Source organism: Meriones unguiculatus, chromosome 17, assembly GCF_030254825.1.
Source record: "Meriones unguiculatus strain TT.TT164.6M chromosome 17, Bangor_MerUng_6.1, whole genome shotgun sequence".
Lineage (NCBI taxonomy): Eukaryota > Metazoa > Chordata > Mammalia > Rodentia > Muridae > Meriones > Meriones unguiculatus.
Window position 1 is genome coordinate 39,820,723 of NC_083364.1, and position 21,763 is coordinate 39,842,485.

The following is a 21,763-nucleotide window of genomic DNA, read 5'->3' on the forward strand; positions in this document are numbered from 1 at the left end:
TATATTTTCCCCCTGAGGCCCCCTAGGACTGAAAAAAACCCTGCAAAAATATCCAATTAAATAAATAAAGTGACCATGGTGTAAGCTCATATACAAATACATTTATAAGCATTTAAGAGGCTGGGTTTTGGCCACCCCACCCCACTCCACTTTTCTGACTTTTTCTTTTTCTCCTGACAATTATGAACATTCAAGCCGGAGTAAACAGAACCAGGGATCAGCCAGTGGACAAACACACTCTTTTCTGATCTCTCCATTTCTTTCAGATTCTCACCTCCTCCACTGACTTCTCAATCTAGTTTCTGTCTGCCCTCGAGTCACCTCCTTCCGCCCCCCTTCTTCCGGGGCACAGATCTCAAGTGGGGAGGACCTGGCTTCCCTGAGGGGGTGGGCTAAGAAGAGCCTCACTTGCACGTGGCTACCTCTGACAGACTTCCTGCTTGCTTTGCCCTGGTTAGCGGTCATTCCTGCTCTTGACACAAAGCCTCTTAGACTCCTGTCTTGAGAAGGTCACACACTCACAGGGAGGCAGCCAGATGAGAGGAAGAGCCAGCTCTTCACTAAAAGTGGGCAGCCTCTGCTTACTGGCTGGATTTTCCGTGGGGAATGTGGCCTCCTGCTACAGGCGCCCTGATTCTTCAGAGGAAAATGAGATTTGAGTCTATGCAGATTCTCCAGATTAATATACATATATAAATAACATATAACATATAACATATTATGTTATTATATAAAATATTATGTTATATATTATCAATTATCATCACAATTAATTATTAAACTATTAATAATTAATAATTAATTAATAATATGTAACATTGTGTATGTTATATATAACATATACATAATATATATTATATACATATATAATATATAACATATATGTTGGCAATTACTTTTGAGAAGTTTTTGTTTTATATATTGTTTATTTTGTTTTATTTTGCTATTTTAATGACTAAGAACATTTTTTTTAAGGCAACAACCTTTAATTTCCAACCTTTTCTCTAATTTTGTCCCATCCATGGCTCTCCTGTGATTCCTGCCTTTATCACTTAGTCACAAGAGTATGTTTTGCACCACTCTCTCTACGCGGTGAGCACCAGTGTTTGTGTGTACATGTATGTGAGTGCATGTAGGAACCAGAGATCAATCTTGGGTGTCTTCCTTGACTGTTCTGCACATACATTTTTAAGTCAGTCTCTTACTGACCCTGGAGGTCACCGATTCCACCAGACTGACCTAGGACCCACCTGTCTTTGCCTTCCCAGTTCTAGGATTACAGATGTGCATCAGCACTGGCTTTTCAGGGTCACTGGGCATCCAGTCCAGGTCCTCCTGCTTATACGGCAGAATTTTACCCATTTAGCCATTTCCCGAGCCCAAGTTCAAATCTCTACACATAACCACAATCTTCTGTATTGTTGAAAGTAACCCCGCAACACAAACACATGCACACATGCACACACGCGCACACGCGCACACACACACACACACATGCATACACACATACCCACACCCACCCACCCACACATACATACAAATCTTCCCCACAATACATAGGTAAGCAGCTGTTGAGGGCTGAGGTCTAGAGTCAGGATGACTCTGTTTACCGCTCTGTGATGTTTAAGACTCGACTTTTACTTGTGAAGAATTGAGAACAGCATTTATGAAGCTTATGCAAGATAACACAATATAACATCATGTAACATGGCTCTTGCCAAAGAGTAAGAGATTTCAGCTATGGTGACTTGCCCTCCCTATTGTGGCTGTAGGTTCTAAACACTATCCCAATCGTATTCACTCTCACTTCGCCAACATTACTGAGTAAATAGATGAGCAAATGGTCCCAGCCTCCTTTCTGGCTCTGGCTTCGGCTCCTCACAGCCTGGCCCCAACCTTTCTTCTCACACTAGCCTCATTCTCCTCCCAATCCCTGTCACCCTAACAGAGCTCAAGAGGTCAAAACAAAACTGGTATTGGAGGCCAAACCAAGCCCTTTCAGACCCTGAGCCATTACATAAAATGAGGGCGTTTCCTCAAATGCTTACAAAGTTTATCTTTCTGATCCCTGAAAAAACGAGACCAGGCTGTCCTGCCTTGTTCTTACACACAGGACAACGGAACGGAGAACAGTTTGGAGAGGGGCTGACAGACAGCTGCAATGCAGATCCCACTGCTCAGGCCTCTCGGGTTAGACAGAAACCACAGACCATACCCCTCACCTCCAGCATCTCAGGGTCTCTGGCTGGAAGTTCAACTTCTCCACAAGAGTGCCTAGGTGCTGAGGAGGTCAGAAGAGGGTATCTAATCTCCTAGGACCGTAGATGGCTGCGAGCCGCCCTCGGAAATTGAATCCAGGTCCTGTGGAAGAGCAGCAAGTGCTCTGAATGGGATGAGTCAAGTCTCTAAGCCTGACCTCAAGATTGCTTTATACGTCACTGTGCTGAGTTTAGCAGGACCATGTGAGTTCATGGTGGATTTGGCAATTGCTATCAAAGACCCTCCCCCCTTTTTATTCCATAACTGCACTAGAAGGAGTCGCTGAGTTGTGACATGCTGCCTGCTTCTGTCTGTGCGTTAGTTTCTTTATAAATCACGTGATCTTGTGCCGGCTTCTGTTACTAAAATCTTGCTTTCAGCTTCATGATTGGCTTACTGATCCATCCGTTGACTATTAAACATTATTAACCATGTAGGCTGATTATATTAAACAATGGTGTGAAATGCATTTCTATGCACAAATCTGTTTCTATGTCTCTCGTTATTTAAATGGGCTTCCATGGAGGTGAAATTAGAGCAAGGTATGTAAGCATTTCTCTAGTAAATAAAACACTCATTCATGTTTCTTCTAGAATTAGAAGTACAAATGTGAGCACAGATATTCGTGAAAACAAATGCTGAAAAAGGTCATTACAAGGTAGAAGTACAGAGCAGAGCCTAGGGGCACACCCCTGTAAGCCTGTAATCTCAGAGGCTTAAGGCAGGAAGGTTACACAGTTCAGGACTTGCCTGGATGACTAGCGAGTTAGAAGCCAGCCTGGGCAACTCAGAGGACCCTGTCTCAAAATTCATAAAAGGGGCTAGAGATGTTAGCTCACCAGCAGAGTGATTTCCCAGCATGCACAAAGCCTCAGGTTCAATCCCAGCAAACCACACAAAGAAACTTACAAGTGGATTAAGTGCTTAAAGACCCAACGGCTCAAAAGCAGACTGTCATAAGGACTTCTTGACGATACTTACAGGGTTACCAGTTACGGGGAAGGATTTTTTTGTAATGTTCTAGGCATCCTACCTGTCTTCGGCCTGCCCTCATGGCTATAGTTAGGAGGTCAACCGTCACCACTTCTGGAAAATGACGCTCGCCTTACAGAAATAATAAATAAAGGGAGGCTGGAGAGATAACTCCATGGTTAAGAGCGCTGGCTGCTCTTGCAAAGGACCTGGGTTCAACTCCCAGCACTCACATGCCATCTCACATCTGTTTGTAACACCCCTTCTAGGGGGATCTGACACCTGCTTTCTGCACGCTCCAGACACGCCTATGTGCAGGACATACATGCAGGAAAAACACTCATGCGTGTAAAATAAAATAAAGATAAAAATGATTTTTTTTTTATTTAAAAAGAAGAGAGCTAAAGAAAACTTAGTTTTCTTAAATTAAGTGAACGGCTTGAATTTCAAATGCAGGCGAGCAAATGTTAAACACCACGTTTCTGAAAGACATCATAAATTCGTAACAGCCCTCCTGGTAGTGATCAGTACTATGAGCCTCATTTTACAGAGGAGGACCCCACGGTTAAGGGAATTGGGTGCTTCTCCAAGATGATGCCACTAGAATTTAAGTAGATGTCAAAACGGGATCCCAGCACAGTGCAATTGAAGCCCAGCATTTATCTCAGACATGATACAGCCCACAGACCAATGCAAAGCAGCTACCTTCACACTCCCGTGGAAACCTGCACAGCTCACTTTTCTAAAAAGACCAACGGGTTTGATCTATTTACCACTAAGAAGCCTTTTGAGGAACGAGACATAGTTGCTCAGCTTTAGTGTCTTTTCAGTGTGTACCAAAGGGCTGTGACTTAGTCACTGGAAGTTGCTGTGAAGAGACACCATGACCAAGGAGACTCTTGTAAAAAAATTTAATTGGGGGCTTGCTTACAGTTTCATAGGCTTAGTCCATTATCATCATTGGGGGTGGGGGTGGGCATGGCAGCAGGGAGCACAGCGGCTGGCAGGCATAGGACTAGAGCTGTAGCTGAGAGCTACATCCTGATCTGGGCGTGGCCACGGGCTTTTGAAACTTCAACGCGCCCCCTCCCCCCAGTGTTACAATTCAACAAAGCAGTACCTTCTGTTTCTTGTAATCCTTTCAAACATTTACTCCCCAGTGACTAAGCATTCAAATATAGGAGTTTACGGGGTGGGGAGAGCATTCTTATTCAAACTACCACAGGCTTAATGAATTTCTTAAAAGGCCACTATGGACAAGAGAAGCAGGTCGTACCCAGAGCAGGCATTGGAAACTCTCTATACCTGCTGACAGGTATCGCCCCGGGGGAAAGATGCCCAATCGTAGTACACAACCAGGAGCACAGGGAGGTACTGCTAGTGTCCACTCATCTGCATTCAGACCCTCGAAAATTCCACAAGTTGGTAATTCAATAGATGGAAATCTCTTGGAAAGGAGTTGGAGTCTCATGTGTTCGGTACTTGATGAGGATGAACATTCTCAGTTTTGTTTTGTTTTGTTTTTAATTACTTTTTCAAACCTTTAAAAAAACCTTTCAAATAATCTCTAGATTCAAAGGAAGTTAGAAAAACAATCTACAGGGAGATCCTGAATAATCTTCCACCAGTTTCTTCTAACGGTAGTGTCTTGCATAATTATTTTAGTATATCAAAGCCAGGAACTCAGCAATGAACAATCCACGAAACCTATTCCAATTTCACCAGCATTTCGTTGCTTTCATCTTTCTCTGTGTGGAGTCCTATGCAATTCTATGACATCTGCAGGCTCATGTCATGAGTACTGTCACCAAGATGGAGAACAAAGAGCTGAGGAGACAAATCAGTGGGGGATCTGAATGAAGTTCCCACCAGCCATGGCAGTTGGCTCATGACTGCCTGTAACTCCAGCTTCAAGGGCTCCAACTCTACTCTCCGGCTTCCTTAGGTACCTGCTTTTACGTCCACATACTCACATACAAACACATAACTTAAAAATACACATATTTTTAATAGCTAGAGAATGATGCAATCCCCGGAGTATCCTGTGTTGACCTTTGATAACTCTATGTCCTCCAGCAGGCCCCCCTCCCCACTTCTACTTTCCACATCATCATAACCATGACAACTACCAGTCTGACCCCTGTCTCTCTTTGTTATAATGGCAGGTAAATGGAACAGGCAGCTTGTAACTTTGGGGGACTGGCATTTCACTCAGGGTAATTCCTTAAAGATTCATCGGAGTTTTTGTGTGTATAAATAGCTTTTCCCTTCTTTTTGCTGTGTATTATTTAGTGATGGGCATGTACCAATTTTTTTTTAACTACTCACACTAAAGGTCATTTAAAACTACTATAAAACTGGTGTGAATATCTATGTACTAGTTTTGCCTGAACATGGGTTTTCATTGCTCTCGGGTAAATGGCAATTATTGCAATTGCATGGTTATAGAGTAAGAGCGTCTTTGTGTTTGTAAGAAACCACCAAAGATTTTTCCAGAGGGACTGTACCATCTCAACACTTGCCAAAACAGAATGGTCCTGTTTCTCTGCATTCTCTCGACACTGGTGAGAACATTCTTATTTTTAAATACACTAATAGGGATATGGTAATTGTTCACTTTGGCTTCAGCAATGGCTAATGATCCTAACTGTCCTGTAATGTGGTGATCTGTCATTTATACTCTGTGGAGAAATCTCCTTTTACGTGTTTTGCCTATCTTACTTTGGCTTGTTGTTTTACTGTTCTGGCTCACAAATGAAAATGAGTTCGTAGTGTCCGTCATTTATTTAATATTTGTCAAGATGAACTTCTTAATATTTGTATTTCTTTTTTTTTTTTTAAATGAGTGAGTAGAGCTAGGCCTAGTGGCACAGGTCTGGAGTGGAGCTCTTGAGAGGTAGAGGTAGGAGGATCTTAGCCTAGACTCCCCTTTCTAAACACACACACACACACACACACACACACACACAAACAAACACACACACACACACACACACAAACAAACACACACACACACACACAAACAAACACACACACATACGTGAGAGAGAGAGAGACTAATTCTCTACAGAGAATAATTAACTTAAAATTTTGTATTATTATTTCTATTACCTATTCCACTATAAAATAACATGCCATCTATTTCACCTGTATTTCCTCTGATGCTTTCAAAAACTCTCAGATTCGCAATAAATACATGTTTAATTGTTTGAAAATCACTGTAAGATGAGGATGACAAACTAGGCTTACCTTCTGTTAGTTAAGCATTTAAGGTTTCCCCAATCTTACCAGTTTCAGGCTGTCATTTACTAACTAGTTTACATAACTAAATGTCCACCCATTTTTATTTTTATTAGGCCTTTACTCTCTTTAATTCTGATACCTTTGAATCTGAATAGTAGGGATCTGTAATTGGGTTGCTCATACTATGATTTCCTGTAGTACAGACTCTGCCCCTTTAAGAGATTTATTTTATTTCATTTTTGTGTACCTGTGTGTATATTGTCTGTCACCAGGTGCACGCAAGTACTTCTAAGGAGGTCAGAAAAGGGTGTAATATTCCCTGGAGCTGTAGTTACACGAAGTCATGGAATGCCTGATGTAGGGGCTGAGAACCGAACTCAGTTCCTCTGGAAGAGCATCAAGTATCTTTTACCCTGAAGCCACCTCTCCACCCCTGATTCTGGATTTCCCTTGAAGCGGTCTCCCTACATAGCCCTGGTTGGCCTCCGTCTCACCAATGTACGTGTGGAGTATCAAGCCACTCACAGAAATCCTCCTGCCTTTGCCTTCCAAGTGCTGGGGTTAAAAGTGTAGGCCACCATATCTGGCCGTGGATTCTTACTGGTTCAAAGAACATTTTCATACTTCTGTCTTCCAGTTCTCTTGTGGTTTTTCTGCCTGCTTGTTGATATAAACTATGAAGGCTCTCTGAAATTCCAGTTAGGCTTGTTTGACCACTGAGATTCTTCTCCAAGAGCCCTCAGATAAGCAGGTTTCTCTCCTCCACAATGCAGACTGGGATCTGTTTTGGTACAAAAAATCCACCCCATGTAATGGTAGCTGCATAGATTTTTTTGTTTGTTTCTGTAATCCTTCTCAAACAAGTTTTGGCTGAAAAAGAAACATCGACCTCTTTCTTTGCCTAGCTTGTAAACATGGGAAGAGGGCGCCCCAGGTCCAGCGGAGCTGACTTTATGTTCTTTCTATGAAGATTTATTTAAAATCATGTTTATTTGTGTGTGGCTACGGGTAGGTGTGTACTCAGAGGCTAGAGGTATTAGCTGGAGTTCCTGGTGGTTGTAAGCTGCCTGGCACGTGTGCCCTTAGCTACTGAGCCATCTCTCGACCTCCCAGCTTAAACATCAGAAGGGAGTTTGTGCAGGAGTCAGGTATTTCGCATCAAACTTTTTTAAGGAGGCATCCCTCTGGGCTGCCTTCCTGGTCTTGGCTCTGTGAAGCCACTTCCCTCTGTTCAACTGAGAGTGTCGGAAAGGTCACGAAAGTCTCTGGATAGTTTTGGTCATCCTGCTCCACCTTTCTGTAGAATTTGACACCATGGTTACCTTCTCTTTTGTGGAATGTTTTTGCTCTCCTAGGTGACCTAATCCCTTCTCAGTGTCTCTCTCAGATGCGCTTGCTCGGTTTCTCTGGCTGCGCCCACTCTCACCACATGTATTCCTTTACCGGGGCTGTGGTAACAGAGTACCAAAGACCAAATGAGGAAACAACACAGTTTTTTCCTTTCTTCCTTTTTCCAAATGTACCAGATGAAGGTTATCAACTGTGTTGGCTCTGTCTGTGGACTGTCAGAAAGGGCTCTGCTCCCAGCCTTGCTCCTTGACACATGGATGGCTTTTTCCCTTCTCTGTGTTTTCTTCTCTATCCAAATTGCCTCAGTCTCATTTACAAGCTTAGACTGAGACATACACTAATGACCCCATTTTATCTTATCTCTGTAAAAAGCCTTATCTCCAAATATGGTCACATTCTGGGACAGGGATGGGTTAGATTTCAACGTACGATTTGGGAGGTTGGGGAAGGACCCCTGACACAGTCATTGGAATCACCCTCCCCATTGCACCTCAGGTTCACGTATCTCAGGGCAGGATTTTAGCTAACATGTTTTCTCCCTCCATGAACACCTCCTTGTTTTCTCTCACATTTTGGTTTACATGGTACCACTTTTGTCCTGGTGTTCTTCAACTCTCCAGCCTGTCTTTCATGTTCACTCCAGACTGTTCTTCCTCAACCTCCTCCCAGTCAAGGTTTTCCAGGTTCCGTCCTGGGCTTGTCCATCCACTGGCCTGCTCCCTGAGAACTCACCCACCTGAGAATTTCCACTGCCGGCTGTACTTAGGCTGAGGACTCTCAGTGTCCATGGTGCTACAAACCTTTCCTGGGCTTGGCACTGGGATGTGTTCTATTTAGGCATCTCCATCTAGCTGCTCAAATTCCCCGGGTGCAAATGAACCCACCACCTGTTCCCTCTCTCCATTTGCCCCAAACTCACTCCACTTCCCATGTCCTTCATTATGAACGATGAGACCATGCATGCACTTATGTCTTCTCTGTTCTCCAGCCTTCACACATGTTAAAAAAACAAAACAAAACAAAACAACACAACGCAATGCCCAGCGTGGTGGCGAAAGCCTTTAATCCCAGCACTCAGGAGGCAGAGGCAGGTGAATCTCTATGAGTTTGGGGCCAGGCTGATCTACACAGTCAGTCCAGGACAGCGAGAGCTAGGAAGAGAGACCCTGCCTCTAAATAAACAAACAAACAAACAAATAAATAAATATAAAAAGCAAGCAAGCAAGAAAATAAACAACAGCAAAAACAAGCAAGTCCTGAGGGTTCCAGTGGTCCCACATTCCCTGACCCCAGCACAACTAACCTCTGTGCCATTTTCTGCCTTCCCTTAATCCTTTGCTCATGCTTTCTTCCTGTACCTAGGTTACCCCTTGGTTTCCTTCATTTCACAGTTCCCCCCAGTGTGTTTAGCTTCCCACTGGACGGAATCAGCCACTCAATGGAGGCTGCCCTCACCCTTGGGCACAGCTTGTTTCAGGTCAGCCCTTTAGGAATTTAGCCTGGGACCAACCTACCAACTTCCAAGGTAGTTCCACAGAGAAAAGACAGGACACAGGACATCAAGCTTCCTGAATTCTAGTCCTAAGAATGTCACTATACAGTTATCCAATCTTTGATAAGTAATTTCCCCTCTATTTCTTAACCATAATAATAAAATTGCTAACAATGGTAATTATAGTAATAATTATAGTAATAGTAATAATAAAAACGACTAATAATAGCAATCACTGAGTTCTTACTAAAGCAAAATTCTAAGCACTTACCATAGATTATCACATTAAAACCTCACAACCACATATGACTTCACTGTTAGCCACATTTGACAGCCAAGAACCTGAAGATTAGAATGGTTCAGAAGCTTGTCTAAGGCCTACATCTAGAAGATGTGTCTGTGTGGGTTATGGTATTCAAATACCCAGCAACCACCAAAACAAAAAAGCATAATTCAAAACAAAAGGCTGGAGTCCCTTGCAATAGACTTCTGTAAAATTTGAGTGATTACTGGTTTCCATTTCTAAAATCTACTTTTAATTTTCTTCCTACAGACATGCTTCAAAGGTCAAAAGGATACAGTGAAAAGTAAAACCACTCAGGCTTCTTGTGAATATTGTACATATATGCATTATGGCTTGTAAATGGGAGAGCATCTTCTTTTTCCCATAAGCTAAGCACATTAGAGAACAAAACAAAACAAAACAAAATAATTTCATGATATCCCATTGTGGGTGTTCCACATAAACAGTCATCTCTTTTTAAACAATTGTTTCTAAGATTTTCCTCATTATAAAAAAATGCCAAAAAGATTCACGCCATCAAACCTTTATCAACATATGTTATTGTACACTAAAAGATGAGCTGGTTTTGTTAACTAGCATGTAACGTTAAGGCTGTATAGCACACTTGAGCAGATTATCAGCTAGTAGGAGTACACAGCCATCCGGTGGCAATATAAGTACGCACTCCTCTCTCCTTACTAACATGGGGAATGCGTGCTTGTTTTTGAAATCTAACATTTGCCACTTCGACAAACAAAAAATGATAATTTACTGTTAGGATTTGCATCACTTTTATTTCTGCTAAGATTCAAAATGTTTATTGGTATTTATTACTCATAGCTGGAAACAAAGACCATCTTAAATAAGAACCATATACAGCAGCCCATGATTCTATAGAGACCCTCAGGCAGCCAGCACAACTCAGTAGTATCGCTTCCACAGCTCCAAGAAAACTCTAAATCCTGAAAATTTTTTTCACATGGATTTTAGCTTTAAAAGTTATTCCAGAGAGGAAAGAAATTTTTACTTGGAAACTGATCTCTAAACTTCTGAAATAAAAGCACCAGAGAGGCCCTTCTCAAACCAGTAAGGGCTGGGTAGGTGAGGGAATCTCAGAGTTCTGTAACAAATAACAGAAGACAACAAACGATAACGCCTCCAGCTGCCCAAGCAAAAGAAGCGTGGGCATGGTTCTCTCCAAGAACTCCGTGCCCTGGGAACCTGCCACAGCAAACTGGACAAGAAGGATTTTACTTCCATCTTCAGGAGCCCTGTAGCCTTGAGGGATATCTCTCTTCTCCCAGCCCACCTGGGAGTTAGCACAGTGGTACTGTCTGTCCGGACACCACTGGGAGGTATAACATTAATAAGATGCCTCTGGCGAGGAGCACCGCTCTCCAGGCATTCCACAGACACCGGGTAACTGAATCACTCCCATCGCCTGTTTGTGCCTCAGTTTTTGTTTTGTTTTTCTTTTCCTTTTTCTTCTATACAGCCACCCCCGAGAATCTTCACAAACACTAAAATCTTGGATGCTCAAGTTCCCGATATAAGAGTGGGGTGGTAACGTGCATCCTCCCACGCACGTTAAATTATCCCTAGATTACATACGATGCCCGTGCAGTATAAGTGAACGACCACAAAAGCCCCGTGCCTGTTCCCGGTATAGGCACAAAACTGTAGGCTTAGCTACATTTCTATCTTAAATGGAAAGACGCTGGCTGACATTTGGCCCTCCGAGTTCATGGATGTGGAACCCCCGCATTCTCAGAACTGGCTGTGCCCTTTCTCTGCGTTCTCTTTGGCCTCTCTTCTTCTCCCTGCTCTCTATTTGATTTCTTCCCCTTTAGACTAAACCAACTCTGGTGTACCAGAAAAAAAAAAACGTGCCTCCTCTCATTTCTCGTGTTGATACAGACATTAAAAAGCCCGTTCCGGACTTAAAATCAGTGGCTGTAGATATTCAATATCTGAAACCACCTTCGGGGGGAAAAATACAACTATCAACTGCTTTTGGCACCTCAGATAAGTCTTACCCTCTTGAGAAAGAAAGAAAGAAAGAAAGAAAGAAAGAAAGAAAGAAAGAAAGAAAGAAAGAAAGAAAGAAAGAAAGAAAGAAAGAAAGAAAGAAAGAAAAGAAAGAAGGAAGGAAGGAAGGAAAGAAAGCCATGGTAGGAAAAAGAAGAGAAAGCATCCCTGATGTGGAACCAGTTACCTCTTCACATCAACAGCGCTCTGCCTTCGCGGACTCTCCCTTAAGTAGACACACACCACACAGGAGAGCGTTTCGAGCGCAGTGGTCCCAAGGTCAGCACCCAGAGTGAGCGTGGTGTGCCTTCTCGGCCTCCACTGAGGCCATAATCGGTAAACCCCATTGCAAAGACCAGAAGCCGTCTCTCACCGTCTGGGATCCATCTTGGGTTGCTTCCGAAAGTTCTGGGAACAAGTCCACCGCGAATGTAGTGAGTCGGTGCTGCCTTCCTCAGCAATGACTGTGCACACCCCCCGGAGACTTTTTCTTAACTCTTGTTCCTCTTTTCTTAGACTTGGGGAAAAGCTTTAACCCTTTACTTGCTTTGCAGATTCTTTGAGTTGGGTCTAAATCTTGAGTTTTTAAAAAAACAATTTGGTGCCTTGAGCTTCCGGATACGATGTTAAAAATGAAACTAAGAAAGCCAAAAACGTGCCACGCAGTGACAACGGGAGGTGTACAGGAAAAAAGAGAGAGAGAGAAAAGCAGAAACTACCTACATAAGATGAAATGTCGTCTTCTGAACGAGACAGTGTTAGAAACTGTGGGTGTTCTCAGTTATCCTAGGAAGGCACTGCAGGATGTAACAGGCCTCTTGGCAGCGGGGTGGGTCAGCTCTGAGCGACAGAACTCCAGAACCAACCGCCTTGCAGAAGCCTCTATTGTTACACTAAAGATACTTTTAATAAGTCTATTTCCACACACAAAAACTGGACCTAGTTGTCTGAAGGAATCCTCACAGAAGCAATTCTCCCGACATCCAAGGCTTCCTGGTTTGCCAGGTGTGTCTAGGGACTAAGTTCTGCAGAGGTTCTATGAATCCTTCAGGAGAGCAACTTTATAAACCTCAGGTGGCAATCAGTGACCGTTTACAAAAGGTTACTTCAAAACCTATGTTGCCACCACTCTGGAATTCATGCCAGATACCACGGCTCTGCCAACTGTGCTACAAGAAACTCAGAATTCAGCAAAATTTATGAAGTGGATTCTTCTTTAAGGGGTTCTAATTTTTTCTTTTTGTTTTTATTTACTCTTATCTATAGCCTCCCCTCACTCCACTTCTCCCAGCATTCCCCCCAGCTTCCCCTCCCTCCACTCTTCCCAGTGCCCCCCCTCCCATCTCTCCCCCAGATCCTCTGCTCCTCTATTTCCTTTCAGAGAAGAGCAGGCCACCCAAGAATGTCAACTAAACAGCATAACAAGATGCTTTAAGACCAGCACAAACCCTTCTACCAAGGCTGGATAAGGCAACCTAATAGAAGGAAAGGGGTCCCATGAGCAAGCAAAAGAGTCAGAGACAACCCCACTCCCACTGTTGGGAGTCCCACAAAACCCCCAAGGCAAACAACCACGGCACGATTGCAGAGGACCTAGTACATACAGACCACGCAGGCTCCGTGATTGCCATTTAATTCTCTGTGAGCTCCTTTGAGCCATGAGCCTAGCTCAGTTGATCTTGTGGAACATTCCTTGTATCCTCGACTCCTCTGGCTTCTAGAATCCTTCCTTCCCATCTTCCAAGGAGTTTCCCGAGCTCCACCTAATGTTTGTGTGTGGGTCTCTGCAACTGCTTCCAACAGCTGCTGGAGCAAGCCTATCTGATGATGACTGGGCTAGGCACCCATCTGTGAGTATAGCAGAATATCATTAGGATTCATTACCTTTGTTGTTGTTGTTGTTGTTAATCATGTTTGGCTCTCCCCTAGGTCTCTGAGCTATCCAGGTTCTGGTTTCTGGCCTTTTAGGCATGGGCTCCCTCTTCTGGCATGGGCCTCAAGTTAGACCACTCCTTGGTTGGCCACACCCACAAGGGCTGAGCCATCATTGACCCAGCACATCTTGCAGGCAGGACAAGTGTGGACCGAAGGTTTTGTGGCTCAGCTGGTGTCCCAGCCCCACACTGGAAATCTAGCCTGGTTACAGAAGATGGCCCGTTCAGGCTCTGCATCCTTGATGACTGAGAGTCCTTGATAGGGTCACCCTCAGAGGTTCCAGGAAGTTTCCACTGCACTAGGCTTCTACATGGCCACCTAAAAGCCCCCACTTCTGGAGGTCCCGTCCAGACATATGTCCCTGTACTCGATCCTTCCCTCCTTCCACCACCTGACCCCTCCTGTTTCTATGATCACCTGACTCCAGTCCATCGACAAAATCTATACTGTTTCCCCTTTCCAGGAAACAGTATAATTTCCTGTGTCCTCATTACTTAGCCTCTCTGGGTCTGTGGCTTGTAGCATGACTGTCCTTTACTTGACAACTGATATCCATTTATAAGAGAGTACATGTCATGTTTGTCTTTCTGGGTCTGGATTACCTCACTCAGGATGATTTTTTTTTTCTAGCTCCATCCATTTACCTGAAAATTATATGATGTCATTTTCCCCCTAACAGCTGAGTAACACTCCATGGTGTAAATGCACCACACTTTCTCTATCCATTCTTCAGTTGAGGGACATCTAGGTTGTTTCCAGTTTCTGGCTATTATGAATAAAGCTGCTATGAACATAGCAACTGTCCTTGTGGCAGGATGGAGAATCTTTAGGGTATATGCCCAAGAATGGTATAGCTGAGTCTTGAGGTAGATCAAGCCCCAATTTTCTGAGAAATTTCCATATTGATTTCCATAATGTCTGTACAAGTTTGCACTCCCACCAGCAATGGAGGAGTGTTTCCTCGACAGCATGTCCTGTCAGGTGATCTTAGCCATTCTGACAAGTGGAAGGTGGAATCTCAAAGTAGTTTTTGATTTGCATCTCCCTGATGGCTAAGGATAGTTGAACATTTCTTTAAGCGTTTCTCAGCTGTTTGAGATTCCTCTATTGAGAACTCCACGAAGGGGATCCTTATCTAGACAGAGTTGGTTGTCTGGCCATGAGACTGTTGGGATTCTAGGTGTTACAGATCGGTAAGACCACTGATTGCTTCATGGAAACTGGTCCTCAGAAAGCAGACTTTCGGGTCAGATCCAGTCAGGGTCTTCCATGTCTTGTGTCTGAGGTGCTTGTCTTCAGCATTAGGGACTTACCTTCCGACTCTGAGAGGCCACCCTGAGCAACAGCAATTGCCTATATTGTTTTGGGGTTTCTTGAACTGCTCCGACCACCTAGAAATGGGATTCTCATGCACGGCATTGGGGGTTTTTGTTAGGTAATTTATGGTTCTTTTGGGGAGTATTGTTAGCACAAGTGGAACAAGTAAAATTATGTGTGTGTGTGTGTGTTTAAACATCATTAAAATAATGTAGATAGTTCACTTCTAACATTTCCTTAGCATTCTAGATTGAATTTACAATAACTATTCCCCCCATCCATGGCTTTAACACACACACACACACACACACACACACACACACACACACACATACACACACACACACACACAGAGAGAGAGAGAGAGAGAGAGAGAGAGAGAATATAATTATTGGTAAATAAATAATACTATGGCTCCTTAATCTATTTGAAATGTACTTCGCTATCTTTATATATTTTTTTAAAATAGGTTCAAATCTAGATGAAATTACCAAAGATGAGATGATAACTTCCCCCATATTTTTTGAAGAAAACAAGCTATTGCTTCTTTGTTCCAGATAACAGTAATGTTTTTTAAACTTCATTACAGTAACATAGATAATTCACTCCTAATATTTTTCTTAGCGTTCTAGATTAAGTTTACAATAACTATCACCCTCACCCCACAGCTTTAAGACTTAGCACTGTTCAGTTTTGTTTCTGTTTCGCTCCAGTGTCTTCATCCTAAAGCTGTCTATTTTAATCCACTTAGTATGGTTCTGGTGGTGCAGAAGAGACTGGAAACGATAGAATTGATGTCATAAAGCATATTGGTAGGTTTGCTTAAGAGATGTTAAGTCACACAAAGCAGGATTTAGCTTAAGGAGCACTGCCTCCAAAACAACCCAAAAGGTAAGTAGTCTGCTAACCAGGTCTGTATGTAAGTGACATTTAGTATGCTAGAATGACCGTGTTTGTTCAACAGGACTCACTGGCCACTGGGATCCGTTCTTGTCACAAGAGGAGACCCTGATTTACAGACAGTCTCTATCCCCATTTCTTTACTTGAGAACAAGCCCCCAGCAGGCAACCCACTGGGGCAGCATAGGGTGACGGTCATCATTAAGCCCTGGCCTGTCCTAAAGCTCCAGTTCTCTTCTTGAGAAAAGCACAATGCTGCTAGGTCAGTAAGATGACCCTGAGCAACAGCTATTTCAGAAAGAGTAACGGTGGTCCACACATGGTTCTGGCAGCGCTGAATATCCTTGCTGTGTAACTTCCTTCTGCCCGAGTGGCCAGACTTGCAGTCTCTTTTATCTGCTTAAATTGTTCAAAGTATTAATTGGGGACAGGACCCAAAAGAGGTCTATGAATGTCAGCACACGTGGAATGCATAGGCCTAAGGGGTGTGTGTGTGTGTGTGTGTGTGTGTGTGTGTGTGTGTAAGTTGCTAAAATCTCCTATCAGTGGCTGCTCCTTTTTGGGATTTAGCCAGACCAGCGGTTCTCAACCTGTGGGTTGCAACCCCTTTGGGGAGGGGTCAAACAACCCTTTCCCAGGGCCTGCATATCAGACATTTACAGTGCGATTCAGAACAGTAGCAAAATTGTAGCTATGAAGTAGCTGTGAAGATCATTTTATAGTGGGAGGTCACCACAACATGAGGAACTGTATCAAAGGGTCACAGCATTAGGACGGTTGAGAACCACTAGCTCCAAACTCATGAGGTTATTTATTTATTTATTTATTTTGAGTGTGTGGGGTGAATTCTCACTGTAGGGGAGGGCATAACTTTGCTATGCTAAAATATTTTTTTTTATGACACTATTTCAAGTGGACTAGGGCAGGCCTTGAACATGCTATGTAGCTGAGTGCTGGCATTACACAAATTCACCCCCCCCACTTCCCACCCCCACAGCTTTCCTGAAACACACTCTTAAACTATTTGGGAAGACTACTGGCAACAGTATTTTTTGTTGTTTTTGTTTCAGTTTGTTTTCACTACTATTATGAATCAGACTGTAAATATCCGATATGAAAAATATCTGATATGCAGCCCTTGTGAAAGGGTCGACCCCTCCCAGAAGGGATTGCAGGGAATCCAAGATGGCGGCACCGAGAGGACACTGTGTCTGATGAGCAGGACAGCAGTGACTGCACAGCAACCACCAGACAGAACTCTGGGCCCTAAAACACCAGCAATTGGGTTTCCCAGGTGAGAGGAAGCCCCACGGTGTGGGAAGCAATCGGATCCATCCTTAGGTCACCAAGCTAAACCTGGAATAGCTGCTGGGCCTGTGTGCTCTTATCACTGTCTCAGTCTGAACTGTGGGCCCCACAACAACAGAGACTGGGTTTCCCTGTCAGAAGGAAACTCCATGGTGGGGGAAACACCAGGTCTGACCTCAAGACATCCAGCTCCAGAAAAGTTTCTGGTTTCCCTCAGGGCCCAGGCTCTAGCCTCCTGCCACACACATGAATGCTGCGCTCACCTGCCACTGATTACCGCTTGGGTACTGGGACACAAAGCTCCGACCTCAGACCTACAAAAGCCTGGGATCCACAGGATTGGCCCCCAGACACTTCAAGGCACAACCTGTCTCCCTAGCTAAACTGACCATACTACAGGGCTCCCTGGTTCTTCAAGAGGGCTGCAAACACAGTGTAAGAGCAGCAGTGGCAGCTTACTAATTTCAAAGCAAGAAACCCAGCAGCAGGGCAGCTGTCTTTAGGATTTCTCCTGCTGAGTGGAGAGGCCCCCTGACTACCTAACACCACAGTTACCATACAGGTCCAGACGCCTGAGGAGAGCTGTGACAATTCCTGAGAAGCACTAGCCATTCAGTGACCCTACCCAAAAAGCTGAGGAGGCCTCCTTCAGGAACAACCATCTTCCTGCCAGGGGGATTCTCCCCATCCCAGGATTCCAGCAGATACCAGAAACTAACAACCAACACCTGAGACAGCCAGATGGGTAGAGGCCAGTGTTGAAGCACAACCAACAAATCCAAAGCAATATGGCATCTCCAGAACCAAGTTATCCAGGGGCAAGTAGCCCTGGACACCCTATCATAAGTGAAATTTGAGAAGATGACCTTACATCTATGCTTATGAAGAGGATAATGGAGGAAACAAATAAAATATGTAAAGAAATAGAGAAAGATAAAGTCAAACAGACTATGGCCATCCTTAAAGAAATACAGGAAGATGCAGCCAGTTTGTGGCCTTCAGAGAGGAAATAAATCACTGAAAGAAATAAAAGAAACAGAGGAATGTTCAAACAAACAGCTGAAGGAATTGGAGGAAAAACAGGACAATACAGTCAGACAGGTGAAGGAAATCAACAAAAAGTTTCAAAATCTGAAGATAGAATTGGAAAAAATAAAGAAAACACAAATGGAATGGCAATGAAATCATGGAATGGCAGAACTTAGGAAAGAAAACAGGAACTACAAAGGTAAACATAACCAACAGACTACAAGGGATAGAGGGAAGAATCTCAGGTATGGAAGATACAATGAAAGAAACTGATGTATCTGTCAAAGAAAATGTTAAATCTAAAAAATTCATGACACAAACCATCCAAGAAATCCAAGACAACATGAAAAGACAAAACCTAGGAATAATAGGACTAGAGGAAAAAGAAGATTCCCATCTCCAAGGCCCAGGAAATATTTTAAACAAAATCATAGAAGAAAATTTCCCCAATTTAAAGGAGAGGCCTATAAGCATACAAGAGGCCTACAGAACACCTAATAAATTAGACCAGAATAGAAAATCCTCCCACCATATAATAATCAAAACAATAAGTGTATATAACAAATTAAAAAAATAGTAAAAGCTGCAAGGGAAAAAGGCCAAGTAACATATAATTGCAAATGCATCATAATCATACCTGGCTTCTAAACTGAGACTATGAAAGCCAGAAGGGCCCGGATGTATATCATGCAGATCCTAAGAGAACACAGATGTCAGCCCAGGCTGCTATACCCAGCAAAACTCTCAGTCATCATAGATGGAGAAAACAAGATATTCAACAACAAAAACAAATTTAAACAGTACCTACTCACAAATCCAGCCTTACAGAAGATACCAGAAGGAAAAATACAACCCAAGAAAGTTAACTACATTCATGAAAAATGAGGAAATAAATAACCTCACTACAGCAAAACTAAAAGTAGACAAGCACACAAACACCCTACCACAACCAACAGCAAAATCAAAGGATCTAACAGCCACTGGTCATTAATCTCTTTCAACATCAATGGACTCAATTCTCCAATAAAAAGACATAGACTAATAGAATGGAGGCGAAAACAAGACACAACAATATGTTCCATACAAGAAACTCACCTAAGTCACAAAGATAGACATTACCTGAGAGTAAAGGGCTGGAAAATGGTTTTCCAAGCATATGGACACAAGAAGCAAGTGGGAGTAACCATCCTAATATCTAATATAATAGACTTTCAACCAAAATTAATCAAAAAAGATGAGGAAGCTCACTTTATACTCATCAAAGAAAAATTCCACCAAGAAGACATCACAATTCTGAACATCTATGCCCCAAATGTAAAAGAAACATTAATAAAACTGAAACCACATATAGATCCCCACACATTAATAGTGGGAGACTTCAACACCCCACTCTCAACAAAGGACAGGTCAACAAAACAGAAATTAAACGAAGAAATGGCTCTAACAGAGGTCATGAATCAAGTGGACCTAAAAGACATCTACAGAACCTTTCACCCAAACACAAAAGAATTTACCTTCTTCTCAGCACCTCATGGAACCTTCTCCAAAATAGACCATATAGTTGGTCACAAAGCAAGTCTCAACAGATAAAGAAGATTAAAATAATCCCATGTATCTTACCTGACCACCATGGACTAAAGCTATATCTCAACAACAACAGAAATAGTAAAAAACCTACACACACATGGAAACTGAACAACTTGCTACTCTGTGACAGCTGGGTCAGGGAAGAAATAAAGAAAGAAATTAAAGACTTCCTAGAATTCAATGAAAATGAAGGCACAATATACCCAAACTTATGGAACACAATGAAAGCAGTGCTAAGAGGAAAGTTCATAGCACTAAGCCTTTAGGAAGAAATTTGAAACATCTCATTCAAGCAACTTAATGGCTCACCTGAAAGTCCTAGGAAAAAGGTAAACACTCCCAAGAGGAGTAGACAGCTGCTCTCGAGGCTGAAATCAATAACTTAGAGACAAATAAAACAATTCAAAGAATCAATGAAAGCAAGAACAGGTTCTTTGAAAAAAAACAACAAGATAGACAAACCCTTAGCCAATCTAACTAAAAGGCAGAGGGACACTGTCCAAATCAACAAAATCAGAAATGAAAATGGGGACATAACAACAGACACTGAAGAAATCCAAACAATCATTAGGTCTTCAAAAGCCTATAAGCCACAAAATTTAAAAATCTAAATGAAATGGACAATTTTCTTGGTCGATTCCACTTACTAAAGCTGAATCAAGACCAGCTAAATAAATTAAATAGTCCTATATCCCTAAGGAAATAGAAGCTGTCATCAAAAGACTCCCATCAAAAAAAAAAAAAAAAAAAAAAAAAAAAAAAAAGCCTAGGGCCATATGGTTTCAGCGCAGAATTCTACTAGACCTTTAAAGAAGCGCTAACACCAATACTCTTCAATCTATTCCACAAAGGAGAAACAGGACGAACATTACCAAACTCATTCTATGAAGCCACAGTCTCCTTGATACCTAAACCTCACAAAGACCCAACAAAGAAAAAGAATTTCAGGCCAATTTCCCTTATGAACACTGATGCAAAAATACTCAACAAAATACTTGCAAGTAGAATCCAAGAAGACATCATCCACTATGACCAAGTAGGCTTCAACCCTGGGATGCAAGGGTGGTTCAATATACAGAAATCCATAAATGTAATCCACCATATAAACAAACTGAAAGAAAAAAAAAAACACATGATAATCTCCTTAGATGCTGAAAAAGCATGTGATAAAATCCAACATTCATATACGTTTAAAGTCCTGGAGAGATCAGGGATACAAGGCATATACCTAAACATAGTAAAGGCAATATACAGCAAACCTATAGCCAACATCAAACTAAACAGAGAGAAACTGAAATCAATCCCACTGAAATCAGAGACACGGCAAGGCTGCCCTCTCTCTCCATGTTTCTTCAAAATAGTACTTGAAGTCCTAGCTAGAGCAATACTACAACTAAAGGAGATCAGGGGATTCAGTTCAGAAAGGAAGAAATCAAAGTATCACTATTTGCAGATAATATGATAGTATAAATGAGTGACCCCAAAAATTCTACCAGGGAACTCCTACATCTGATAAACAACTTCAGCAAAGTGGCTGGATTCAAAATTAACTCAAAAAAAAAATCAGTAGCTCTCCTGTTTACAAAAGACTAATGATAAATAAATTAGGGAAATAACACCCTTCATAATAGCCACAAAGGACATAAAGTACCTTAGTGTAACCCTAACCAAGCAAGTCAAAGACTTGCATGAATAAAAAAAAAAAAACAAAACAAAACAAAAAAAAAAAAACAAAACAACTTCAATTTCTCTGAAGAAAGAAATAGAAGAAGCTATCAGAAGATGGAAAGATCTCCCATCCTCATGACTTGTCAGGATTAACATAGTAAAAATGGCCATCTTACCAAAAGCAATCTACAGATTCAATGCAATTCCCATCAAATTACCAACACGATTTTTTTACAGACCTTCAAAGAAAAAAAATTCAATTTCATATGGAATAACAAGAAACCCAGAATAGCTAAAACAATCCTCTATAATAAAAGATCTTCTGGAGGTATCTCCATCCCTGAGATCAAGCTGTATTATAGAGTAACAGTAATAAAAACTGCATGGTACTG

At 42.3% G+C, this 21,763-nt stretch overlaps 1 protein-coding gene across 4 annotated transcripts in view; it reads right to left on the minus strand.

Moving 5' to 3' along the window:
* Cd86 (CD86 molecule) overlaps positions 1-12,115 on the minus strand; it is a 53,349-nt gene extending 41,234 nt beyond the window's left edge. Inside the window, exon 1 of one of the 4 annotated variants that reach the window (XM_060370340.1) lies at positions 12,001-12,115. In XM_060370340.1, coding sequence (XP_060226323.1) covers positions 12,001-12,014 — 14 coding nt within the window. In that variant the 5' untranslated portion in view covers positions 12,015-12,115. The other 3 variants (XM_060370338.1, XM_060370341.1, XM_060370339.1) reach the window with 3 other exon arrangements.
* Between the last annotated feature and the right edge of the window lie 9,648 nt (positions 12,116-21,763).